Source organism: Elgaria multicarinata, chromosome 10, assembly GCF_023053635.1.
Source record: "Elgaria multicarinata webbii isolate HBS135686 ecotype San Diego chromosome 10, rElgMul1.1.pri, whole genome shotgun sequence".
Taxonomy (NCBI): Eukaryota; Metazoa; Chordata; class Lepidosauria; order Squamata; family Anguidae; genus Elgaria; species Elgaria multicarinata.
The window spans coordinates 39451799-39477049 of NC_086180.1; the positions used below are offsets into that span (position 1 = coordinate 39451799).

The 25251-nt window shown below is 42.8% G+C and overlaps 1 protein-coding gene across 4 annotated transcripts in view; it reads left to right on the forward strand.

Moving 5' to 3' along the window:
* JADE1 (jade family PHD finger 1) overlaps window positions 1-25251 on the forward strand; it is a 75195-nt gene that overhangs the window by 40979 nt on the left and 8965 nt on the right. For all 4 annotated transcript variants that reach the window (XM_063136211.1, XM_063136212.1, XM_063136213.1 and 1 more), the window contains 7 exons: window positions 1293-1450; window positions 6318-6505; window positions 8705-8916; window positions 12799-12966; window positions 14475-14591; window positions 21847-22371; window positions 24087-24204. In XM_063136211.1, coding sequence (XP_062992281.1) covers window positions 1293-1450; window positions 6318-6505; window positions 8705-8916; window positions 12799-12966; window positions 14475-14591; window positions 21847-22371; window positions 24087-24204 — 1486 coding nt within the window. The remainder of the gene's footprint in view (window positions 1-1292; window positions 1451-6317; window positions 6506-8704; window positions 8917-12798; window positions 12967-14474; window positions 14592-21846; window positions 22372-24086; window positions 24205-25251) is intronic.

Sequence of the window (25251 nt, forward strand, 5' to 3'; positions counted from 1 at the left end):
CGTACATCCTTCTTACAACGTTGAGTTGTGTCCAAATATTTTTGGGAGAAATTCTCGCCGGGGACACCAGTTCAGAATTGCTAAAACAATGGATCGTTGGTTTATAGAGATACAAGGAGTTGCTTTACACTGATTGTATCAGCTGTTCATTTAGCTTGTCCTGACAGGCAGGATAGGCTGGGCAGTATTGCCTGTCCTGACTGGCAGCTGCTTTCAAAGAGAGGTCTTTGCAAGCTCAGCTGAGGTACTTTTCTCTAGAGCTGTTTAGAATTGAAGATGCAAAGCCTGCACTTCACCACTTGGCCATAAATACGTTATTACCTCTGGGCTCTGACCTTGTGAGCTATTGGGCATGTCTTAAAATGAAGATGCTGCTAAAGTAATGAGTGACCCAAACGCTACATGATTTGCCCCTGCTCCCTTTTAAACCCCATGGGGCAGTACCCTATTCGACACTAGTACTAGCGCAAATGACATTGGTAGCATAAGCGACCTCTAGCATAACGACGATAGCGTTTTCTGAGGAAGCCTGTTTTGCCAGCAAACGCTATTGGCCTATTGCACTAGTAGAGGCTGCTTACGCTAGCACAGTGTAATTTACAATAGTGCTAGTGTTGATTAGGTTACTGCCCTAGATGGGCTGATGGTAGCAAACCTTACAAGAGAAAGAATCAAGTCTTTTCACATTGAGGGACAATGCCTTGTTTGGGGGAAACTTTTGAGTATCTACAATTTCTGTCGAAATGGTTGAGAACTAATGATCCCTTTACACCACAAGTTGGGCCTAATCTACACCAAGCAGGATATTGCACTATGAAAGCGGTATGAAATTGGTATATAAAAGGCAGGAGCCATGCCAAGCAGGATATAGCGGTATGAAAGCGGTATATGGTACGTGTCATTGGGCCCTAACAGTTGTCAGTGCACTTCAATACTGCTATAAAGCAATAGTGTGGCTTCTGCCTTTTATATACCGCTTTCATATCACTTCTATAGTGCAATATCCTGCATGGTGTAGATTAGGCCTTGGATTCTGTCATGTGAGTGGAGGAGGGCGGTTAATGGAGTGATGGGTCCCATGTCCAAATGATGTGTTTTCTGCCTCGCTGTTCCAGCATGCTGATGTAGTTAGCCGTCTGGCCTCTTAAAAGGCCATGTTAGTCTAGTGCTCATACAGTGACCTTGTTGTGCACTGTGCTCCATGGTTACCCTGGAGCTGTGAATCATAGAGTGTAAATATCAAATGTCAGTGTCTCATCCTTTTCTCTCTCTCTCTCTTCCTTTCTTTGCAGGTGTTCAGGACAGACTTGATCACTGCCATGAAGCTGCCTGATTCTTACCAGCTGAACCCTGATGAGTACTATGTGCTGGCAGATCCCTGGAGACAGGAATGGGAAAAGGGAGTTCAGGTGCCAGTCAGTCCAGGGACTATCCCAGAACCAGTAGCCAGGTATTGTTTGGTGCAGCCGCGAGGAAGAAAACAACCAACCCATCACTTCACTTTTTGAGCACCTCTGGGGATTTCTATTGGAGGGCTATGCTCGGTCTGATCACGTGATTATAGGAAATTGCAAGGAGAGGCAGGTTGCAAACACTCAAGAGATAAAACAAACAAATACATATATAAGAATATTAACTTTAGGATTGTCAGTCAAAAGCAATATGAACTAAGAATAAATAGAACTATATTAACCAAATGCAAACAATTCTAACTCTAAACCACGGTTGATTACAAATATAGTGCTGCTTTTACTGGGGCAGTGGCAGTCTCTCTCTCGGTTTCTTGGATTCTCGTTACTGGCACCTGAGTCATGCTACTCCTGAATGGCTAAAGGTTGCTCTGTCACTTCCTCTTCAGCGTTCTGTTGCTTTCCCTGAGCTTCCTCCTCAGCCTCTCCTAGTCACTCTGCTGCTGCCTTTTTTGTCTTTCTCCTCAGCCGCTCCTATATATTTCTTCACCAACAGTTTTCTCCTCCTCCTCCAATTCCTCCTCCTCCTCCTCCTTCAGCATCAACAGTCATTTTTTAAACTTGTATCCCACTTACTGTTCTCTCTGTTCTGTTCCGTGCCCTGCCCATCTTACATGCTCAGGTAATCGTGCATAGTGTAGCTATGTATGATAGTTTTACTTGCTCTGAGTAAGCATGCATGACCCCAATTTAGATTGGTACCATGGCATTCCAGGAGGATTTTTGTTTTTGTTTTTTAGCCTTTCCCCAACCCGCTTTTGTCAAGAAATCCCACCTTCCCATGGAGAATGTTTAAAAAAGGGAAACTGCCTCCATTGACTCCAGTGAAGACTTAAAAAAAACACACACCCAAAAACACCCTTCTTCTCCCTCCCAGAAGGGTGTGTGTGGAATTTTGGAAAAAAGTGGGGAGGGGGAGGTTTAACCACTCTTCCTGGCATGCTGTAGTCCTGATCTAAATTGGGGCTGCACATGCTTACTTGAGAGTAGGCAAAACCATCACACATAGCTACACTGATTCCACGAACATAGTTTGGCCCTTAGAGCCAGGATGACCACTACGTTGGGGAAGGTTGTACCAAGGTGTGTTTCCACCACCCGGGTTGATTCTTTCTGGGAGAAGGAGGGGCAAGCTGTGGCCCTCGGGGTGGTGGTGGTTATTCCTACATTATCTTCATGGGTGTACATTTTACCCTTTCAGAAAGGCAACAGAAGAATTACTTGTGTGTAAGCAGTTCAACCCGCCATGTGAAACAGTCTGTTGGGTTGTTAACTTATAAACAGACCTTGTGGTGACTAGGATTCCAGCCTGTTGTTTGAAATGGAGGCCTTCCCAGTCAACTGAGAAGATGCCCCATTTCAAGTGGAGGAGCTTTCCCTAGTAGCAAATCTCCTTGTGAGCCCAGCACCTCCCATGGCACGCAGGCTGCATACCTGCTTACAACTAGATGTGCTGGCAGAAGGAGGACTGCTATTTACCATTTGAAAAGGGGCTCTTCCTAGGCAGAGATTTGTTACAGCACTTCATTGGGAACAGATCCAATGTGTTGGATTACAACTCCCATAACACCCACCCCCACCCCCACACACCCAGATTATGGGAGTTGTTTCCAAAAGAACTAGAGGGCTCCAGATTGGGGAAGGCTGTATTATGGGGAAGTCCATACAATTCTTTAATGAGGACCTTGCTTCTCTTTCCCTGCCCCCCTTCAAATCCGGAGGTGGTGCACTGATTGGTGACTCCAACCAGGATGCGGTGTGAACTGCACGAGCAGTTCCATGGACATACCTCTCCTATAAAAGATGCATGTTGGCCGAGAGCTTCGGCTATTGGGTGGTATAAAAATGCAATAAATAAAGAAATAAACTATGGCTGAAACCGCACAAGCCCAGGAACCATAGATCAGGCACCTAGTGATCACGAGGCTGACCTGCACTAAAGCTAGTTTCCACAATTTCCTGTGGTTCTCAGTCACACTCCCGTGTTCTTGCATATCTGGTCTCCATTTGTTTTTCTAAAAGTCCCAATGCTACTTATGCACAGCTTAACCAGTTCTAACAACCCGAACAACAACAATGCTCTACAGAATTTGGAATTACCTAAAGTTCAACCAAATTGAGGGTATCTTAGAAAATGTACATATTCATAAGAATTTACTCTTCTTGTGCATTCGTTTAAGATAGCTAAATAGGCTTAGGAACATTCCAGTCTAAGGAATCTGCCTTAGAATGACTGTCTATCTGTTCCAGTATGCTTTGACTAGCAGCAACTCTTGAGGGTCTCAGGCAAATGTTTTTCTCATTATCTACTACCTAATCCATTTAATTAGACATGTCGCAAATTGAACCTGGGACCTTCTGCGTGCAAACCTTGTGTTCTAAAGCTGAGCATTGGTCCTTACCCAAATCCACAGGCTCCACCAAGGTTTGGACTCCGATTGGTGAGTTCGAAGCCCAGAGTGCTAACTAGACACAACGGCACCTTCACTTAAAAGAAGCGGGAAGCATCCCCCACCTTAACCCAACACAAGCACTGTTGTGGGCTTGTCTTACTCCTGAGTGTGTGGTTTATCTGTGAAAAGTTCTAAGCACTTGCATAAAACTGGTCAGTCTGTAACTGCCAGCCCTTGTTCTCATCATGAATATTGTCCCATTATTCTTCCATGTGATTGCAGCCTAAATCAACTAAACGTTGGTATCCAACTTTGAAGGGTAGTGTTATGTTATGAAGCAGATCTAATGTTGAAAATGCTTATAGCCTGTATTGTAAAGTTAATTTTGGACATATCTAAATCTTCTAAGTAGTGTAAATTTGATTCATTTAATTGAGATTCAGGCAGAAAAGAAGTGGGTTTTAGATAGGGCTTGTACCACCTTGGATCCAAACCCCAAATCCGAAGCATATTGGGTGATTCGGACCTCCGAATCACTGATCTGAGGTGGTTCGGGTGAAGGCCAATTGCCGAAGCCAATTGGCTCTGAAGCTTTGGGCCACCTCGGCGCTTCGGAGATGGCTCCAGGCCCCCACCAGTCTCCTTACTTGCTGCCGCCGCCGCCATCATGGTTCTGGCGGCTTCTGGTGCTGCCGCCAGAAATGAAAGGGAGTAGTACCTCTATGGTACTACTATGGAACAGTACCTCTGTTTAGTACCTCTATGGTCACAAACTATGGTGGCCATAGAGGTACTAATCAGCAGAGGCCATGCGATATCTTAAAATTGTGCGGCCTACTTCCAGTCATTTCTGATGGTGGCACCGGAAGCCGCCAGAAGAAAGATGGCAGCAGCGACGGAGGCAGCAGGTAAGGAGACTGGTGGGTGTGGGTGGGAGCAAGTCTGAGTCACCTTGGAGGGCCCAAATCTCACCTCGGATTAGGTGCTGAGGCAGGTCGGGCAACCCCCGAGGCAGCCCTGAGGCGGATCAGGGCTGCTTCGGGGGCTCCGGATCGGGGGGTGGCTGCACAGCCCTAGTTTTAGAAACATTTAAAAAATATTAATTAGAGTTGTATAATTAACCTGTCTTGGCTGCATTTATCTGCCATCCTCATTAATTTTTTTTACATTCATGCGTATATGATCTTTTAGATATTTTTTTTGTACATAAGAGGTTCTTGCAATTTGGTTACTCTTAGAATGGAATAACTGCAGGAGAAGATTTTATAGGTTACCAGGCTGAGAGGAGGGCTATTTTGTTTTCCTGCTCTCTCTATTTTTAGAGCCAGTATTTTACCTCTATAGAACTTAAGTTTGAAGCTTGCAGCAAATTTGTTAAAGTCAAGATACAAAATATGGCCACCGTCCAGTCCCATTACAGGCATACCACCCACAAATCAAGAATTCCCATAGGCTAAACACAGCCTTTTCAGAGTACAACATGCCGCTGGAGGACATTAGAGTTCTATGCACAAACTTCATATTATCATTTGACTTTTCCTCTTCATCTGGTGCATTTGCTTAGTGTGGGAATGGGGAGAAAATATGCTATATGGAGTTTATGGGAATCCTCATAGCTCTGTGCCTGGGATGGAACTGAATCATGTCTTAATTTTGATAGAGGGTCCTTAACACCTTCTGTCACTCTGTGTTGCATCATTCTTGAGAGTGGAAGATGAAAAATTCTTAAATGTCTTTTAAGACTCAGAAACACCTATCCTGTACTGACCATTCACACCTGTTTCCTTACTTATATGGATTTCAGTTGAGTGCCATCTTTGTAGTTTCTGGAACAATGGAATAGATGTAACTTCATGGATGGCCAAATTACATTGACAGGCCCATGGGTGTAGGAATTGGTGTGCTGTTTGAGTGATGTGTCCCCCCCACCCCCGTTCTGATGCTGAGTTTTATGTTGTATAGTGCATGTTTTGTACGTTATGCAAAACACTATCTTTTTCTGCGTATTTGCTACATATTCCTTTGCTTTTCAGTGAACACTATAATCGTCATCAATCTATAAATAAGTTAATATATTGTGATACCAAGTGAAGTTAATACTTTAGAAAAGTTATGCAGATTACTTAAACAAAGTAGTTACCAATTTTATGTTCTATTTTCTGGGTATCTATTTATTATAAGACGTTGATACCATTTTAAATATGTTGTGGGCTGCCTTGAGCAGGATAAAAATGTTTTCAAGGAATAAACTCAAATATGTTTTTATTACTGCAGACACACATTATTCTATTGTTCTAAGATCAACAGATAATCTCTTCAAGTTTTTTGCGGGGTTTTTTTCTGCGTAGTAATTTGAAACCTCTGACAGTAATTGCATGGGAGGATTGAGGTTTTGCCACTTTCAGGAGGATTAAATCATAGTATAATTAACACCTCCTGTTTACTACACTTTCAGGATTGTGTCTGAGACGAAAGCAGTCATATTTACGAGACCTCGGAAGTACATCATTTCCTCTGGTTCTGAGCCCCCTGAGCTCGGATATGTTGACATTCGGACTTTGGCGGAGAGTGTATGTCGCTATGACCTTAATTACATGGATGTGGCGTGGTTGGAACTGGCCAATGAAGAATTCAGAGAAATGGGTGAGTGCAACGTCCAATTACAGCCAGCTTTACGCTGAGCTGTGGGAGAAGTGACAGGGAGCAAGGCTGGGGGTGGTGGTAGTACAGCCGCCATTGCATGTTGGGTGTGGTTAAGTTGTATTTTTGGGACAGAAATGGGGTGGGGGAGAAAGAAGTGCTCACAAACAAGTTGTGTATTTTTGTGTATTTTGTGGGAGGGTTGTGATCATCCAACATGCATAAAAAATAAACACATGTGTGTTTGTGGGATCATTTGACTGTCCCAAGCCATTTTCCAATGTATCCTGGAGTGGCAAAACACATCACGCTGGCTGAGTTCAGATGACACGCTAATCAACGGTTGTTTCCCATTCTGTTCCTATTACACGCCCCCCCAGTTGATTAGCGTGTCGTCCGAACTCAGCCAATGTGTCTGCAGTTTCAGAAGAAGTATGTTTCAAACTCAAAATATTAGAAAAGCATCATAGCTTCAGATAAAACTTTATTATTGCTATTATTAAGAATTAACATTTTTGATCTTCTGGGGTACTTCTCAAACTCCATTAGAAATCTGTCTTTGCTGAGGTAAATGTTCCCCAATGAAATTCTCTTGTTTCTGCCAACCTACTGACACACAGTGTACTTAAGCCTCCTTCCCTATACTAGTTTACTTTGGGGAAAAAGATGGGAACATTTTATACCTCCAAAATGTTGCTTTGTTTTGGAGACATAAAGACACCCAAATGGCAAAATCAATATATTGCAATTATGTCACAACACAACAATAACAAAACAGATAAAAGCATTAAAACAAACTAAAACTTTCAACACTTTAAAATGCCTGGTTGAATCAAAACCTTTTCCCTGGTGCCAAAAAGATGGTAAGGAATGCACCAGACGAGTCTCTTTGGATTTGACATTCCACAGTCTGGATGCTGCTGCCCGCAAAGCCCCCTTAGTTGTTAAATAGCATACTTCTGATATAAGAAGGACAAGGACAAGGGCCACAGGAGAAGATTTTGTATGGGAAGGTTGAGGTGGGAGAAGATGCTCCTTCAAGTATTTGGGGCCTTAACTATTTAGAGTTTGTAAATGTAAGAACCAGACCTTGAATTGCGCCTGGAAGTGAACAGGTAGCCAACGTTTATGATGCACATAAACCTTGGCTGAACCAGTCAAAATTCTGTCAGCCATGTTCTGCACCATCTGAAGCTTCTGGGTTGCCTTCAAGGGTGGCTCCACATTTAAGGTGTTGCAGAAGTCCAGCCTCTTGGCCCTGCTAAGTGATGGTGATACAGTATTGGACTTCTGACAATTGTTTCACCCATTTTTGGTAATTGTTTCCATTTATTCTGAAGCAGCAATTCATTGTTAAAACCAAATGGTCGTTCTAAAAGCATCAGGAATCATTTTTAAAAAGCTTTTATTAAGCAATTAAGAAGCCTTAAGGGGCAGCTGTGAAATGGCTGAGCTCAAACAAATTATCTAAAGTGCAGAGCAGTCTCTTACGAAATGAAGCTTAGAAAGGCTTTGTGCTGGTTTCTTTCTTTTTTCTTTCTTTCTTCCTCTATGAAGGTTTGCTGTTCTGCAAGGAGAGACTTATACAGGTGTTTCTGAAGCAGTTATTGTTCACAAAATAGCCCCAGGTGTAGTTAGCTCTGTAGAGAACTGAATATCTGGAAATACAGTCTCCATATGAGAAATGCAATCATCCACTTGAAAAGGAAGAATAAGATAAAAGATTTTGAAGTTTTGTTTTGGTCCAATGTGTGTGTTTGATTATCACAGGCATTAAAAGTGAAGTATACTGTATTGATCTGCATTTTTCGTGGTGTTTGTGATTGGTAGCTAATGGCTGCCCATCAACAAATTGCTGGAAGTTATCTGCAAATAGAAATAGCTCACTTTTTCCATCACTTAGTGTTGGTAGAGAAATGGTTAGTTGGGCCAGATCTACACCAAGCAGGATATAGCACTATGAAAGTGGTATATGGTATGTGTCATGGGCCCCAACAGTTGTCAGTGCACTTCAGTACCACTATAAAGCAGTAGTGTGGCTCCTGCCTTTTATATACTGCTTTCATATCACCTTCATAGTGCTGTATCCTGCTTGGTGCAGATCTGGCGCTGGTGTACATTGATATGAGAAACAGTGTCCCTCAGTGCCTCTGTGTCTTGATCATTAAAAAAATAACGAGTGTCATTGGATTAATTTCCCAGGGATGCCTGAACTGGATGAATACACCATGGAGAGAATCATGGAAGAATTTGAACAGCGATGCTATGACAACATGAATCATGCTATTGAGACTGAGGAAGGACTTGGAATTGAGTATGACGAGGATGTTGTCTGCGACGTTTGCCAGTCTCCAGATGGTGAAGATGGCAATGAGATGGTGTTCTGTGACAAATGCAATATTTGCGTTCATCAGGTACAGCAGCCAGATGCAACAACAATTAATATTGAGACTAGTTTGTATGGATTTCAGTGTGGCGAGTGGGGATTTTTCACACCTGTCGTGTTTTTGAGGGTGGTTTGAAATCTTAGGTGAAATATAGGCATTAGAGGCAAAGGGACACAGGGATGAAGAGGAAAGACATGAGAGAGATGAGAGATTTATTGAATAAATTGGGCACAGTATTGGTAGCTGACTATTAGAGGCTTCTCCCTGCTTCCCGTATTTCTAAGTAGTACCTTGTTTTGGTAACTATGAAGGCTATGAACTTCCTATGTTGTGTTGAAGATGCAGGTCTTCTTTGTGGGCTCTGTGGCCCACACATACTTGTTCCTCAACGTGTTTGGCATGTCTTGGTAGCAGCCCGTTCCTCTCTCTCATTGCACAGACTCAAAGGGAGTGGCTCTTGCTCTTCCCGGTCATTTCCTTCACAACTGCATCATCATCATTGTGAGGAGTGTTCTCATCTCAAATTGTTAAGGCAGATAAGGCTGTCTGTGGTTATTGAGGGTTACCTGATGGCTATATGCTACCTCCAGTATCAGAGGCAATATGCCTATGTACACCTGTTACTAGGAACCTTGACAAGGACAGTGATATTACGCTTCCCACAGGCAGCTGGTTGGTCACTGTATGAACAGAAAGTTGGACTAGATGAACCTTGGTCTGATCCAACACAGCTCTTCTTATGTTCTTATGTTTCTGACTCAGACAGAGCTGAGATTCTTCTTATTTCTTGTTCATTCCTTCTTTCCTCTAATGGTTCTTCTTTTTCAGTTTTGCTTTTTTGTTTTGTTTGCGGATGCTGTAGAGCATTTCTTTGGTGCCTAGGGGCTTTATGTCCTCTAAGGCGCTTTTCCATAAGTGCTCAAGCTGCAGGTGTTTAAATCTTAGCTTCAGTTTCTTGCATGCCTAACTGGCCTTTTGCGTCTTTGTGCATATGAACATTTGATCTTTCGTGTTTGTTCCATCACTATCCGTTGGGCTCCTGAACATTGCTGTTCTTTGGGAAATCAACCACTTTTCTTGTAGGCCTATTCAAAGTGAGCCCCAGCTTTTCTCATGCACAACATCTGCATCAAAAGATATGCATCTCTATATCAGGAAGAGTTCTGTATGCAGATCAGACTTCCTGAGACAATCTATAAAATATATTCCTTAATTTTATAGCATAGGCAAATGTTTTGCTCATACGCTATGTAGAAAGTCCTTACCTATCTCTGAAAAGATTGAAAGAGTTCTTATTCATTTAATTCTTAATCATTTGTCTTATTCATGTGTTCCAGACCCATAGACAGAACATTAGATATTTTTAAATTGGCTGTTACTTTTCTTTCATCTTCTTCGTTTTCTTTTACAAGTCGTACCCGCTTTCTCTCTGGTGTATGTAGCCATAGCCATAGAAAGCATGTTCATTATATGTGGAATGTGATGCACTTTCATTTATAATGTACACTACTGGAAGCATACAAGGCATCACAGCACAGCAGCTTACTGTAGAAACATGACACACACTTGACTTGTGGTACAGAAGAAAATTTAGACGGCTATTTTTAATACATCAGCATTTGTGGTTGGCTACTTCCTCTTGAGGGAGACTACCATGTGCTTCTGTTTATTCTCCAGTGTTGTAAGTGTGTCCTTTCGTTAGTAATGTCTGATAAGCAAGGAAGGGATATTTTTCTCTCTTGGGTGCTACAATGGATAAAGTCATATAAATGGGCTTACATGCCCAGTCTGACAGGCTGCCTTTGAGTGCCACATAAACGTTTCTGTTACAAAATGACTCCAGAGTTTTATTTTATTTTAAAACTTATCTTCTTGATAAGCCGGCAGCTGTTCCTTGTGATTACGTTGAACTGTACAAGGTTAAAAAGAGAACCAACAGCAGCTTCACTCAAGGCTTCTGTACGGGCACCATGTCTCTTACAAGAAGCAATGTTAGTGCCACAGCTGTGGTCACCCTTTCCTTGGGGCAAAAGTTGAGCCAGTACCCAAAGCTCTCTTGGCGCACCGCCTCTCCTTTTTCTGTTTCACCTTCTCATCTTTCAGGTGGACGTAGATATAAATATGTCATGCTCTTATTTTGGTTTCAAAGTCCTGGCGTAACGCCAGCTGAGATAATTATTAACTCAGGCAGGAGTTTGCCTTCCCTTTCCTCTTGCAGCTGGTTAAGATAGTCTTCTCTACTTCCTGTTCCAGCTTTCTACATGGTGCAGTATCAGGCCTGGCTCATATCTTGGGGAAACCTAGAGGCAGATGCAAATGTGGCTGTGGTGGCATGATTACGAAAACTTGTTTCTGTGTGGTTTGCGATTGACTTCGCACATGGCTTGGCCAGATCTCATGGTGGCTCAAGCCTGGGTCTACTTTCTAGATGATTCAGCTGATTGCTTTGGGAAGCTGTCTCCTGAAATGCCACAGCCATGTGGAGCCCCAGGCCCTTTCTACACCTAAGAATTATCCCAGGAAAATGGAGGGTTCGTCCCTGTCTGCTCCTAGGATCCCCTGTGTGTTATTTGCATGCACAGGAACGATCCAGGGACGATTCCTGGAAAAAAAGCAGGTGTAAAAACGGCCCCAACCACTTGGAAGCTGCTTTAGTGATAACCATACCATTGCATAACATTTGTATTCAGAAAAGAATATGCCCACAATCCAAAGAAGAAGATCTGCTTGTTGATTTTCCTGCAGTAATTGATTTTCCTGCTGCTGGAGGAAAGAGCCACTGCCCAGTTCTTTTTTTAAAACACACACACACGTGCTTTCATTGTTTCGTTGGTGGTGGAAGTGGCAGGCTAAGGTCTGGCTTTATGTGTGGCTCTGTGATGCTTCACAGGTAGTTGCTGCCACTGCACTCAATGCAATATTGCGGCATAGGAGGGATCTATTTGTGTTTTACCAACTGGAATTAAGACCCTTCCTCATCTGCAAGTTCCCTGCGTGGGTTTTCTCTGTTCGGTCTCTCTCAGCCTCTATGTCCCCATTTGTAATATGACCTATGTGACAAAATCAACTGCTTCTTAGGTTAATCTGTTTTATTATATTTTATTATATTATATTTTTGTGAACCGCCCAGAGAGCTTCAGCTATTGGGCGGTATAAAAATGTAATAAATAAATAATAAATAAATAAATTATATTGAGATGAATGTATTTAGTTTTTTAGGAATTGTATATACAGGTAAGAAAGGGTTAACTGTGGGCAGGAGGGGGCTTGTGTGTGATTGGCTGTTTTGATTCTACCTAGGGGGAGGGGGAGGGAGAGATGTCACAGGAGTTTTTTTTTCTGTTTGGACGTTTTTGAGGGGAGATGGGGTTTAGAGTTTGCTGAAGGAGAGGGGATTTAGGAAGAAGGGAGGATTTAGAGCTGTAGTGAGGCAGGTGTAGGCTAGGCTAATGATGAATCATCTATGTACATAATAATAACATCTATAGCACTGAAACAACGTCTTATAAATAATAAACTTTAATTTTGCGTTACTGAATTAAATCCATGTGTGAGTTTGGTCTTTTTTTTATGCTGACGCATATATTAGCACTAAATAGCCAGCGTCCACTTATCCAAACTAGCAATTATAGTAACAGTGATCAATTTGACTTCTGATTTGGCAGTGATTTGGCTTATTATCCTAGGCCTGGGTAAAGGAGGGGCGGACGTCACAACCGACTTTACACATTTGTTGTGTGGATTAGCAAGAACGTGATTGTAACAAAGTTCTGTACACAAAAAGTGTACACAAATATTAACAATGAGCTCATACAAATGAACTACCCCATTTATGATGATCTGTTAGTATTTTAATCGTATCACTCCCCCCCTTTTCTGTGTTTCCCTTCTGTGATGTTGTGACAACAGGCATGTTATGGCATCCTCAAAGTTCCAGAAGGCAGCTGGCTGTGCCGGACCTGCGCTCTCGGTGTTCAGCCAAAGTGTTTGTTGTGTCCCAAGAAAGGTGGAGCCATGAAGCCAACTCGAAGTGGGACTAAGTGGGTCCATGTTAGCTGTGCTCTCTGGATTCCAGAGGTAGGTGTTCTGGACAACTGATTTATCTGGACATGCTCAGAATGGAGGACACAGCTCCTTTTTATATAAAGCAAGAAATGACAGTCATAGTGGTAGCGCTGTTAAAAATGGCGGGCAGTGGCATAATATCATGGATTTCAGCCAGTTGGGGAGACTGTTGCTGCAGCTTCATAGTCCTTGAAATAGGAGATGCCATGAGACCAGGAGTGGTAGAACTTGGCAGCTTCACAAGACTTTTCAGCGGTGGGAGAATGTGTGAGATTGCAGGCTCCATATGAAGGCAGGGACATAGCTGGCCGTGGAGGATTCTCCTGACTCTGCTGGAGCAGGCAAGCGCAGTTTGGGAGGAGGAACACTCTGAGGCCATGCTGGGAGGTACCTGCTGGCTATCCCTCTGCTCTTACAGGATATATAGAAGCAAGGAACATAATGTCCATACAGTTGTTGCCAGTAGGAAGCAGTTGAAAAGCAGATACAGGGAAGGAGAGAAGATGGATCTCCAGATGTTTTTGACCTCAACTCCAAGAAGGCCCTGCCCATGCTGGGTGTTGAAGTCCAAAATATCTGGAGATCTACTTTCTGCCCACTACTGGAATACAGAAGACAGTTTCTAGGCTTAAAACAAATAAGATTTCCAGGAAGAAAATAGTCATGCACGCACACAGTACAATTTCACCTTGCAGTGGGAATACAAGAAAGTGAAAAAGGGGCACAATGGCTTACCAGTTTAGCTTGGGAATTCAAAAACTAATTTTGAGTTCAGGAAAGAATCTGTGTAACGGGGTAGATAAAAACTGGCTTTGGACAATCATAGCGAGGGAAGCAACCGTTTGCATTATTCCCTGTGCTGCAACGTGTGTTGGCGGGTTGTCTTAACCCAGGGCACGGCGGGGTGTGTGTGTCATACCCACCCTACAACCTTTACTGCACATTGTAGGTTGTAGGGTGGGCATGAACCCTCTTTTCACTGCACCACATGCTGGGTTTGGATGACATGCCAACCTGTGCTGCATTGTGGAGAATAATGAAAACGGTGGTCCTGTGTGTGGGGAGCAGCCACGATGGTTGCTTCCCTCACTGTGATTGTCCAAATCTGCCCAAAGTGATAGATTTGGACTCAGGACATCTGGGTTTAAATTCATGTTCAGTGGTAACTCTGGTCCATTCATTATCTAATTGACTAACTCATGCTGGTAGGGCCTTCTGGAAACTGAAGTCCAAAACATCTGGAAATCTTCTTTATGCCCATCTCTTGCCTAGCCACCTTTGGAAGGTTGTTGTGAAGGAATTATGTATCCTGCTCTGAGCTTCTCAGAGGAAAGGCAGAATAAAAATATGTGGTTTTCCATCCTTAAAATAACTTGACACTAGATATATTTTGATAAACTGCTCGACATTAGAACAGTTAGTGAGATATTTCTGCACGTAGCGAAATAAATCCAGAATAGTTGGACTTCTCATTGTTCACTACTTGATTTTTTAAAATGTATTTATCCATTGATCCTTAGGTGAGCATTGGCAGCCCAGAAAAGATGGAACCAATCACAAAGGTCTCCCATATTCCCAGCAGCAGATGGGCTCTGGTGTGCAGTCTTTGCAATGAGAAGGTTGGGGCAGCCATACAGGTAAATAACCTGGCATTATGAATATATGTTTGCTAGAGAAGTCTTGCAAATGATCTTTCTGCAATGTTTGTAATGAAGTTTTCATTTGTAACGAAATTACTTTCATGAAATACCTTACAGAGTGCATATCAGGACTCTATAATGTGGATTCCTGCATTGAGAAGGGGGTTGGACTCAATGGCCTTATAGGCCCCTTCTAGCTCAACTATTCCATGATTCTATGACTTCAATTTAGGATTTTAATTTTGAGGCTGCTTTGGGTTTTATGGACTCTTTGCTCTTTGTTTGTTTGTTTTTATGCTCTTTATGGTTTTAATTTTTGTGAACCACCCAGAGAGCTTTGGCTATTGGGCGGTATAAGAATGTAATAAATAAATAAATAAAATAAGCAAAAGCACTGACTTGGTCTTTTGCTTCTCCAGATGGTTTCCTGAGATCTATAGTAGTCTTTGAAATTTGTTTTGCTTGGGGCATCTGAAGGAAATAGTTTCAGAGCAATGGTATTATTTCTACTTCATTCTTTTTCCATACACATCACCTGCATAAGCCAATTGTCCACTTGATGTTATTATCTTTTGTTTCTGAAAATTAATTTGGTTTTATAATTAATTTGTCCATATTTTTAGTGTGGATGCAAACAAAACAATATACTGTTCCTTTCTTTGGTCAAGCTAGAGAGCTGTATGGATTAGTCTGCGAGTTCGCAGCCAGGTCTAGATATCATATGAGACCACTAAAAACCATTTAACAGGCATTTAATTAATACTGGGGACATAATATTTTTTAATCTACTGTGATGAACTTGCCCAATATTTACTATGAAATACAAGTCTTCATGCAAGACTTGTATGGTTGGGGTTTTTTTCTAGCCAAGCTTATCTTCATGGTCCATTCGGAGCTAAGCATCAGCTATAAGGAAGATTAGTAATTATAATCACCTCCCCTCTCCTTGATGAGCTAACTCAATTTTCAGAAGTGTAGAGAGCAAGTGGTTAGGAGAGAGCCGAGTTGTATACCATGGTTTAGCCACTTTCTTTGTTGAATAATCAACCTCTAATCGGCTCAATCAAATGTTGTTGCAGGATGTGCAAACCCAGACACTTTGGCTTAAACAACCCAAAGTTAACCTATGAACTAATCTTTCTCTAATAAAAAGATGTTTAAAAATTACATACAATAAGGAAAATAGCATACAAAAAAGCACATATTAGGGTAAAGTGCTTGTCAAAATGTATACAAATTTTCATGGTCACGAAAATGCATGTAGATTTTCTTACATGCTTAAAAATGTAAACAAACTGATGCAGAAACTGGACAGGATGAATCTATGCTTGAAAAGATGTGGATGTTACAGAAAATGAAAGACAGATTCGTCCATCCCTAGCCATGCATAAGAAGCTTATGTACACATTTTCACACGCATCAGGTGCAATCCCATATCCTAGGCTATGCCTGTGTCTGCTTCTTTCTTTCTGCTCAGTCTTTCATTAAGAATACTGCAAAAAGCCGATGGAGTCCACCCTTCATTCTAGACCTTGATATCCACTGTCCCTGATTTGTGTTCCATTTCCTGGTTCCTTTCTGTGAGCATTAACACCTCATTTGAAGAGGTATTCCCTTCCCACAATTAATTTCTGTCAAAGGTGCCTTCATGCTCCTTATCATGGCCATTGGCTCATCTCTCCTCCTTTGCCAACCTTCTAAGAAACAAAACAAAAAGTGAGCCGATGTTGTACATGTCCATTCACCATTCTTTCTTTCTTTACCAGGTAGTGCAGGGGGAGGGGAATGGGAGTTGGAGATCGTTGCATTGCACCACACCGGCTACTTGATCATGTGTTATGTTCCACACATCCTTTTTGCATCCTGTATCATAGTTACTGGGGTGTGTGTTTCGGTACCCAGGTATAATTTTGTATTTCGTGTTTGTTTAAACACTAAACCCACCATCTTGTGAGGTGGAAGTATGCATGTATGGCAAGAAGGAAAAATTAGTCATAGGACAAGAAGTGGCATACTGAGACAACAACCTCAGTGCAGATGTACCCTTAGAACATTCCTCTGAAAGTGTCCCTGAAGGAGGATTTGTACTGGTCGTGACGTCGTAGCTCTGCCAGAGAAACTAAGTATATATTAGTATATTGGTGTGATAATTCTGCTTTGTGATCATTTATAAGACTGTCTTCATCTTCTAATTAGTTCTCCCAGCTTCCTAAGTTAAGGATGATGGTGATTCTTTCCCCACTGTGATAGATTTATAGTAAAAAAGAAAAGGAAAGACAATTCATGTTAGCTCACTGTTCAGTTAGCGGTTCTTTCATGTTTATGCATCAAATATTTATTAATGTAGAGGAATCGCTTTGCACTGCTTGGATTTTAGAATGTTAATAAATATTTTATGCATAAACATGAAAGAACTGCTACCTAAACAGCAAGCCAACCTGACTAGATTCTGTTCTGTTTTTTTGTCTTTTACTATAAAAGAAGTCATGGCTCAGATGGAGAAAAATGCAGGCTTATAAGTGGTCCGTGGCCCCTCTGCTCTTACACAAGGGAAAAGGAATCCTTTTCAGTGATTTGCCTATGTCTACCAAGAAGGCTGAACATGGCTGTAGGATAATGGCCTGTGTTACAATTGGTGTGTGTTTAGTTCATGCGCCTGCCTCCGTTGCTCCTCTCTCTGCTCTGAATTGATTTTGCAGAGATTCGAAAGTGAATCCAGGCAGCTTTTCAAGTGCTTTGTCAGAGGCTTTGTTTACTACTCCCCCTTCCAAGGACAGTGTAAAACAAAAGTGCAGTATATGAATCATAGAAATGTAATTGGTGCCCATTGCATCAATAAATAAATGCAAAAAGTCCTTGCAAATCTTCACTTTTTCTCTTGAGTTTTTGCTTATGTAGAAAGGAGAGAACTTCACCCACATTGTCCTTCTTGTGAAGAGCACTTGAAATAACTGTGTAGTGGTGTAGGTAGTTGTGGGCGTTTCCGGTTGTTCCTTTTGAAAGTCCTGCAGAGCTGACAATGAATGTGAACATACAGAAAAGATGTTGCTGTCACATTGGATGGAGATGATGATGCTAATTTAAAACCCACATACTTGAGGAGAGATCTTAGTTCTGGTTTTCTGGCATTACTTGTGCAGATTGGGCTAGATTCAACGGTACCTTTTGCTGTTTTATCATCAAGGAAAGAGTTCGAATGTGCAAATGATGGGTGCTATTTAGAGGTTTTCACATGTATGTTTGCTTGTGTATATTCTGGTAGATTGATCAAGTAGACTGATTCCTTCCAAACCTCCCCCCACCCCATTACACCAGTTCCATGCCAATTTTTTAATTCTCTTCTGAGGACCATGCTTGCACAGAGCCATTCCTCCGCCTTTAATATGATCATGTAGAACATCTATAATAAAGGAATTGTATGGGTCCAGATATAATTTGGGATGAGCCTATATAATTGGCACATTCAAATTCTATAACCGTAGAAGAATGTACACATTATAACCCCCCTATATTAAAAGGGGGGATGTAAAGTTGCAATCAAAGGTCCTGAGGCAGCAAAGCAGGCTCAAGCCATAACATTCCCATCACCATGCTTGAAGGTTGGGATGATGTTCTTTGTTCAAACTCAGTGTTGGTTTTTCGTCAAACACAACATTTTTCATTGTAGCCAGAATGTTCTACCTTTGACTTGTCTGTCCAGAGAACATTGTTCCAGAAGTCTTGGAGATAATCTGTGTAATGTTCGTGAACTTCAAATGGGCAGCAGTGTCCTTTTTAGAGAGCAGTGGCTTCCTCCTGGCTATCCTCCCATGAACACTGTTCTTGTTCAGTCTTTTTCTGATCATTGAGTCATGAACACTCAAATTAGCCAAGGCGCGAGTGGCCTGCAGATCCTTGAATGTTTTGACTTCCTGGATGATGCGCCAGTTAGTTCTTGGAGAGATGTTGGTAGGAGGGTAGAGTGACTGTGGTCTTGTACCTTCTCCATTTGTAGACTATCTGTCTGACAGTGGATCAGTGGAGCCACAAATCCTTCGAAATCATTTTGTAGCCCTTTCTAGACGGATGAGCAGCAATAACTGCTTTTCTGAGGTCCTCAGAGACGTCTTTTGATCATGGCATAGTGTGTTTCCACAAAACCATATGGTGAAGACCGAACCTACAAAGTTTGTGATCCTTTTATAGGGCGGAGCCTCTTAAACTCAACCCTGAAGACCTACCTAATTACTTAAACATCTGATTCTAATTATTCCTTTTAACTGAGCTGATGCAATCAGGGGTTCACTTATTTTTGCACATAAACTGATTCTTTGCCCAGTTTATACATTGTTTATTTCACAAGATGTGGAATTGGTTAATATAAATCCCATTGGATTTAGAAAATGACTGCATAGCCAATGGTTGAAGTATCATGGGAGTTGCAGTCCAACATCTGGAGGTGCAACACGTTCCCCATACCTGGTTTAGATGTAGTGGTGGGAGCAGAAGGCAGAGTTTCTCATTGCTGCAACTAAAGCTGCATTTTGTGCTAGGCAAACGGGGAATAGCTCATCTCTGCTTTCCTTTTTATCATTGGTTTTTAAAAGAAAGTTCTAAAACTGACAGGTTTCACCACTTGAGCCAGGGGATCTTTACTCAGAATCATGGTGACAAATTGTCTCCTTCTGCAGGTGCATGAACAGGTGAGCCGACATCTGTGCACTGATGTAGAGCAGTGTGGGTAGGTTCAGAAAGCTAAACATGTTCATTTTTATGTACATTTGCAGAAGCACATTTTTGTAGATTGAGGAATTGCAGCATTCTACACAATTGCATTAAGACGAGGCAATTGATCTAATGATGTCCCCTTTTATGGAACCAGTTACCTAGGGAGGTTGTGGGCTGTCCACACTAGAGGTATTCAAGAGGCAGCTGGACAACCTTCTGTCAAGTATGCTTTAGGGTAGATTCCTGCATTGAGCAGAGGTTTGGGCTTGATGGCCTTATAGGCCCCTTCCAACTCTACTATTCTATGATTCTATGGCCTTAGCTAGACCTAAGGTTTATCCCGGGATCAAACCGGGGTTGTCCCTGCCTGCTCCCGGGATCCCCTTTGAGTCATTTACATGAACAGGGATGATCCCGGGATAAACCTTAGGTCTAGCTAAGGCCTATGATTCTATGTTTCTAATCATTTCAAAAGGTGACAGTCTGTGTGAAATATCCCACCCACCCCATCTCAAAGTTAACTAAATCTCTCTCCTGGCCATAGATCCTTGCCCGTGCTTTCTCAGCAAGAGCTGGGTGAAACTGCAGTCACTTAGAACCCATAGCAAAATAGAGCTTTATTGCATGGAGAAACTGTTCAAGCCTCCGTCGGCCTGTTTGTCAGAGAAGGTTTATTGAGGAAGGCAGCGCACATCCCGCCATGTTTCATATTATGCCTCAGTGCTGATTTTATTCAAGTGGATGTATCTAAAGCTTCTGCAGCTTGAACCCCGCCGTGCACTTTTCCATGGCATCTGGAGGCTGAGTCAACCTGAGCGGGAAACGAGGAGCAGGGTAATTGGCTCATTTGACAAAGGAACTGTATAAATATCCTCCTGCAGCATGTGTATCCCTCAGGTTAGTTACCATCCAGGTTAAGAGTGGTATATTCCTCTCATCACGAATGTCAGTGATACTGTTTTACTCTTACAATCTATTCTCGTTGGAGTTTCAGAGCAGAGCCCTAAAGGGGACAAAAGGAATGCTGAGGGTTAAAGGAAACTTTCAGTTAATGCCTATTGGAGCACACTCTGCAATAGAAACTATTTGCAACTGTTGGGTTACATTACACATTGCATATACTGCTTTTGTAGTGTTATTTCCTGCTTTTTATGTCACGTTATCCAAAGTACCGCAACAAATGTCATTGTGTGTCCTAGGAGGTATAAATGCGCAAGAGGGATATAGCGTTACCATGATGAGATCGTAATGATTTGTCACAATGTGTAGATCTGGCCATGGACTACTGGTGGATGCTAGCTATGATGATCACTTTTAGATATGGTAAACCTCTGTTAAGATCTGCATGAGACCCATCTCTGGGGTGCTCCATCTTCAGAGGGGAGGTGGATAGCCATCAGGGAGGAGAGGGCCTTTTGGATTGTGGCACCTTCTTGTTTCTAATTTGACTGGCTTCAGGGGGAAACACTTCTGTCTATCCAGGCTTCTAAATAGCTTCTCAGATGATAGACTATTTGATGGTATTGTTGTTTACGCTGAATTTAAAAAATTATGTTATGCTTTACTTTACAATCTAGTTTTTAAAAAAACTTACATGGGAAGAAACCTTGGGAATCACACTGAAAATCAGGTTATAGATAACTTAAGTAAATAACATGTCTCTGATTACCAAATGCCAAGACTCAACAGGGAATGCATATCACCACCATGCCCTGCCTATGAATCTCTCTCTCTCTCTTTTGGCATCTGTCTGTGCTGTCAGACAGGGTGCTGATCTAGGTGAACCAGCTTGGTATAACTTATATATTCAAGATACTGGAAAGATGAGCATTACATTGCACAATCCAGTGAAGCCAAAGTACCCTGATCTACGTCAATTCAGTGTCATTAACAGTGGTGAAAATGCATTTTGGTCCTCATCCTATATACCTATAGATCCACGTACCTAAAGTAGTGGCATTTTATGATTGGCAACAAATGCCTAATTCTAATGCTAATTTTGTCGTTCACCAAAAGTTACTCTCTTGGCTATTTCCGCTCATACAGCAGGTGGGTGAGGGGTTGGTACTCTGATTTACAGTTATTACCCTCTGCACTTACAGCCCCCACCACTGCATTGAGTGCCATTATAGAAGGTCTCCCAACAGCCAGGAAGGAGTTTTTGGGATACACAAGGAACTGTAATGAGGAAGAGAAGGCAGGAAATTGCTGTTACTTTTGCAAAATTCCACTCACAGTTCTTAAGATTCAAGCCACTTTGAATATATTTCTATCTCACCTCCTCTTGCACTTGAGTCGGCTTATAATGAGTAGCTGTATATAAAATGCAAACGCCTCTCAAAAGCTTATGTTTGCTCTTTCACAGTCTCCAAAGTATACATGCATAAACATTCAGAGCAGTATCCAATGTGAAGCTACCGCCAATATAAATTACGTTGCGTTAGCGTAAACAACCTCTAGCGCAATGCCAATAGTGCTGGTTAGTGCTACTGATGCTCCCTGGTTGTTTAAGACTCGTAACTTCCTCTTTTTCCCTCCACTGCAGTGTTCAGTGAAAAACTGCCGCACAGCCTTCCACGTCACTTGTGCATTCGACCGCGGCTTGGAGATGAAGACCATTCTGGCGGACAACGATGAAGTCAAGTTCAAGTCCTACTGCCCAAAGCACAGTTCCACCAAGAAGCCGGATGAAGAAAGTGAATTCACCAGCCAGGAGACCGAAAACGGGGCCCCAGACAGTTCTCCTCCCGCTCACATCGAGCCCTTTGACAGCCTGGATCAAAATCAGGAGGAGGCCCACAGGGTCAGTGTTCGCAAGCAGAAGCTTCAACAACTGGAGGATGAGTTCTATGCCTTTGTCAACGCTTCGGAAGTAGCCAAGGCCCTGCAGCTCCCAGAGGACTCCGTAGAATTCCTGTATCAGTATTGGAAGCTGAAGAGAAAATCGAACTTCAACAAACCTTTGATCACCCCAAAGAAAGATGAAGAGGACAATCTAGCCAAGCGGGAGCAGGACGTTCTGTTCAGGCGACTACAGCTTTTCACCCACCTCCGTCAGGATTTGGAGAGGGTAAGCTCCTGCGTTCCTTCATGGGTGTGGAGCACAGAGTTTGTTTTGGTTGCCCCACCAAGGGCAGAATCCTAATACTTTAAATGCTCTAGACTCAGATGCAAAATTCCAGATGCCTTTTTTAGGCTCTGTGCAGCTGATAGATGAACTGGGCTTTTGGTCTATGCATGTGGCCCTTGGATCGGGGCCCACACTTACGCCCCCACCACAAGGGTGATTAGGGAAGAAGAAGAGTTGTTAATTCTGCAGACAGTCTCTTGAGTCAAAACCTCAATTCTGCCACTGTCTATCCAAGCTTTCCCCAACCTGGTAGCCTCCAGATATTTTGGACTACAGCTCCCAGGATTGCTAACCGTTGGCCATGCTTGCTGGGGCTGCTGGGCCAGGTTGAGGAAAAGGCCTCCCCCCCCCCCCCCCAGCACAGAAGTGTTCATTGCATGAAAGGAAAACGATTAGCAGGGATGTTCATCCACACCTTTTGTGCTTGTTGTCTCCTGCCCGAGAGGCACACATAGCAAGGTGAGGATGGGAGAAGCGCTTGTAATAAGGTGTAAGATTGTGGGGGGCCCATGGTTGATCATAGAATCATAGAATAGCAGAGTTGGAAGGGGCCTACAAGGCCATTGAGTCCAACCCCCTGCTCAATGCAGGAATCCACCCTAAAGCATCCCTGACAGATGGTTGTCCAGCTGCCTCTTGAAGGCCTCTAGTGTGGGAGAGCCCACAACCTCCCTAGGTAACTGATTCCATTGTCGTACTGCTCTAACAGTCAGGAAGTTTTTCCTGATGTCCAGCTGGAATCTGGTTTCCTTTAACTTGAGCCTGTTATTCCGTGTCTTGCACTCTGGGAGGATCGAGCTAGACATGTTCTGCTTGAAGCAGGCTTCCCAAGTGACTTCTGTGGAGTGGGCACCTTACAAAAGCATGTCTTTGGCCTTGCAGGGCTCTCTCCTCCATTAAAGGGAACAGAGAAACCCTTGTGAGTGAGAGAGCTCTATGTCTGCCCAAGCGCTCCTACATGAGCCTTCCCCATCCTGGTGCCCTGCAGCTGTGCCAATGGCGGTGCTGGGTGGGGATGATGGGAGCTCAATCCAGCTGGAGAGCACCAGGACGGAGAAGTGCTCATGAGTGGGGTGTAGCTCTGATAACTTGTGGCAATGACTATTCAGTCTTATTGGGCAGCTAATGCAGATTCTTGGGGGTTGTTGGTTGAATGCAGTATGGACACTTGCTCGGAGGAGGTGACACTGGTCTAAAGGCCACCTGCGTGCTTGACTGTTGTGGGGTGGAACTTGTTTGGAATGCTGGTGCTTAGTTCTTGAATGTGCAAAGTAGCAATAAAGAAGAGAGATCTTTTGCACGTGTGTTGCACGCCTTTCCTTCACCTCTGAGTAATCATAACAAGCCACACATCTGTGGGACTGGATGGAGGTGCTGGAAGGAGTGAATCTCCAAGCTTCCTCCCCATTTTAGAAGTAAACCACTGCTGTCTCAATTTTTTTCTATTTCAAATCACAAGTCATGTTTTTGTTCAAGAGCCACAATGGTACATTTTTTTAAAAAAAATCCTGATTCCTGAGGATCTTTCTTCTTAGGTAAAGAAGTGTGCAAATTTCCCCATTTTCTTTTTCTAGGAAACTTCAAAATAATGGATATGTTTCTCTTACATGAGTCTCAGTAATAATTGACATTTTTGTGGTTGTTTTCTTTTTTAGGTCCGAAACCTCACGTACATGGTGACCCGACGGGAAAAAATTAAAAGATCTGTTTGCAAAGTCCAGGAACAGATATTCAATCTCTACACAAATCTTGTGGAGCATGAAAGAGTTTCAGGTGAGTTCTGCTGTTTCTGAGCATGGCATGGCAAAATGTGTTGGCATAGTGGTGTGGAATTGGAATTAATGCTTGTAGTGCTGTTATACTGCACTATAATGAATTTTATTGGCTTGCATTTCTTATATTCTGAAATGCAAACTGCAACTCTTTCCACCTGCAAACTGGGGGTGGGCGGGAGACCCAGTAATCAAATGTTTAATATTTGAAAGGCTCTGATAATTTCTCTGACCCTCTGTCTGAGGGTCTTCAGGATGGCTTTATTAAAACCTTATTAAACATCATTATTGGTAGACCTATTTATATGACTTGCCACTTGCCTGCTCTTTTCATATTATTGGACTGAGATTATCTGCTCTCCCTCACAAACTGCAATATGTGACACTTCTGCAGCTCAGATGTGTTAACATATCAACCCACACCTTTCAACCTGGACCTCTCCCTCTCCGCATAGTAGTGCTTAATATAATTGTATGGAAAGGAAGAGTGGGGAACACTGTCTGCATTCCCTAGGGTAAGAGTAGAGAACCTCCAGCCGACTGTGGTTTTCGCCCAGGCCTCTCTCCCAGTGCTAAAGAAAGGCAGCCAGGGGATTTCCAGCACTAGAGAATCACTGATTGGAGATAACAAGGTGTGTGTGTGTCCTCTTCCAACACTAGAAAGTAACTGTCTTTCTGTCCTTTCTCGGTGCAGAGACTATTCATTGTCTGCACAGAGAGAGAGAGAGAGAGAGAGAGAGAGAGAGAGAGAGAGGCAAGATTGGTCATTCCAAGACTCTCAGCACAGAGAAAGGGGCAGGTGTTCCGTGCCTCTGCAGAGAGAAAGGAACCCCTATGATGTCAGAGGGGGGAGCTTTGGGAGGGAGGGGGGAGGACCCACTCCGCCCCTGGAGGATGAGCCAGAAGGCATAGAATCTGACCCTTGGTGCAAAAGAGATCCCCCACTCCTGCCCTATTTATTTATTACGTTTCTATATCTCCCAATAGACAAAGCGCTTCACAACACATTACCCAAGGGGTAATCTGTCAGGCGATGCCTATCAACAGT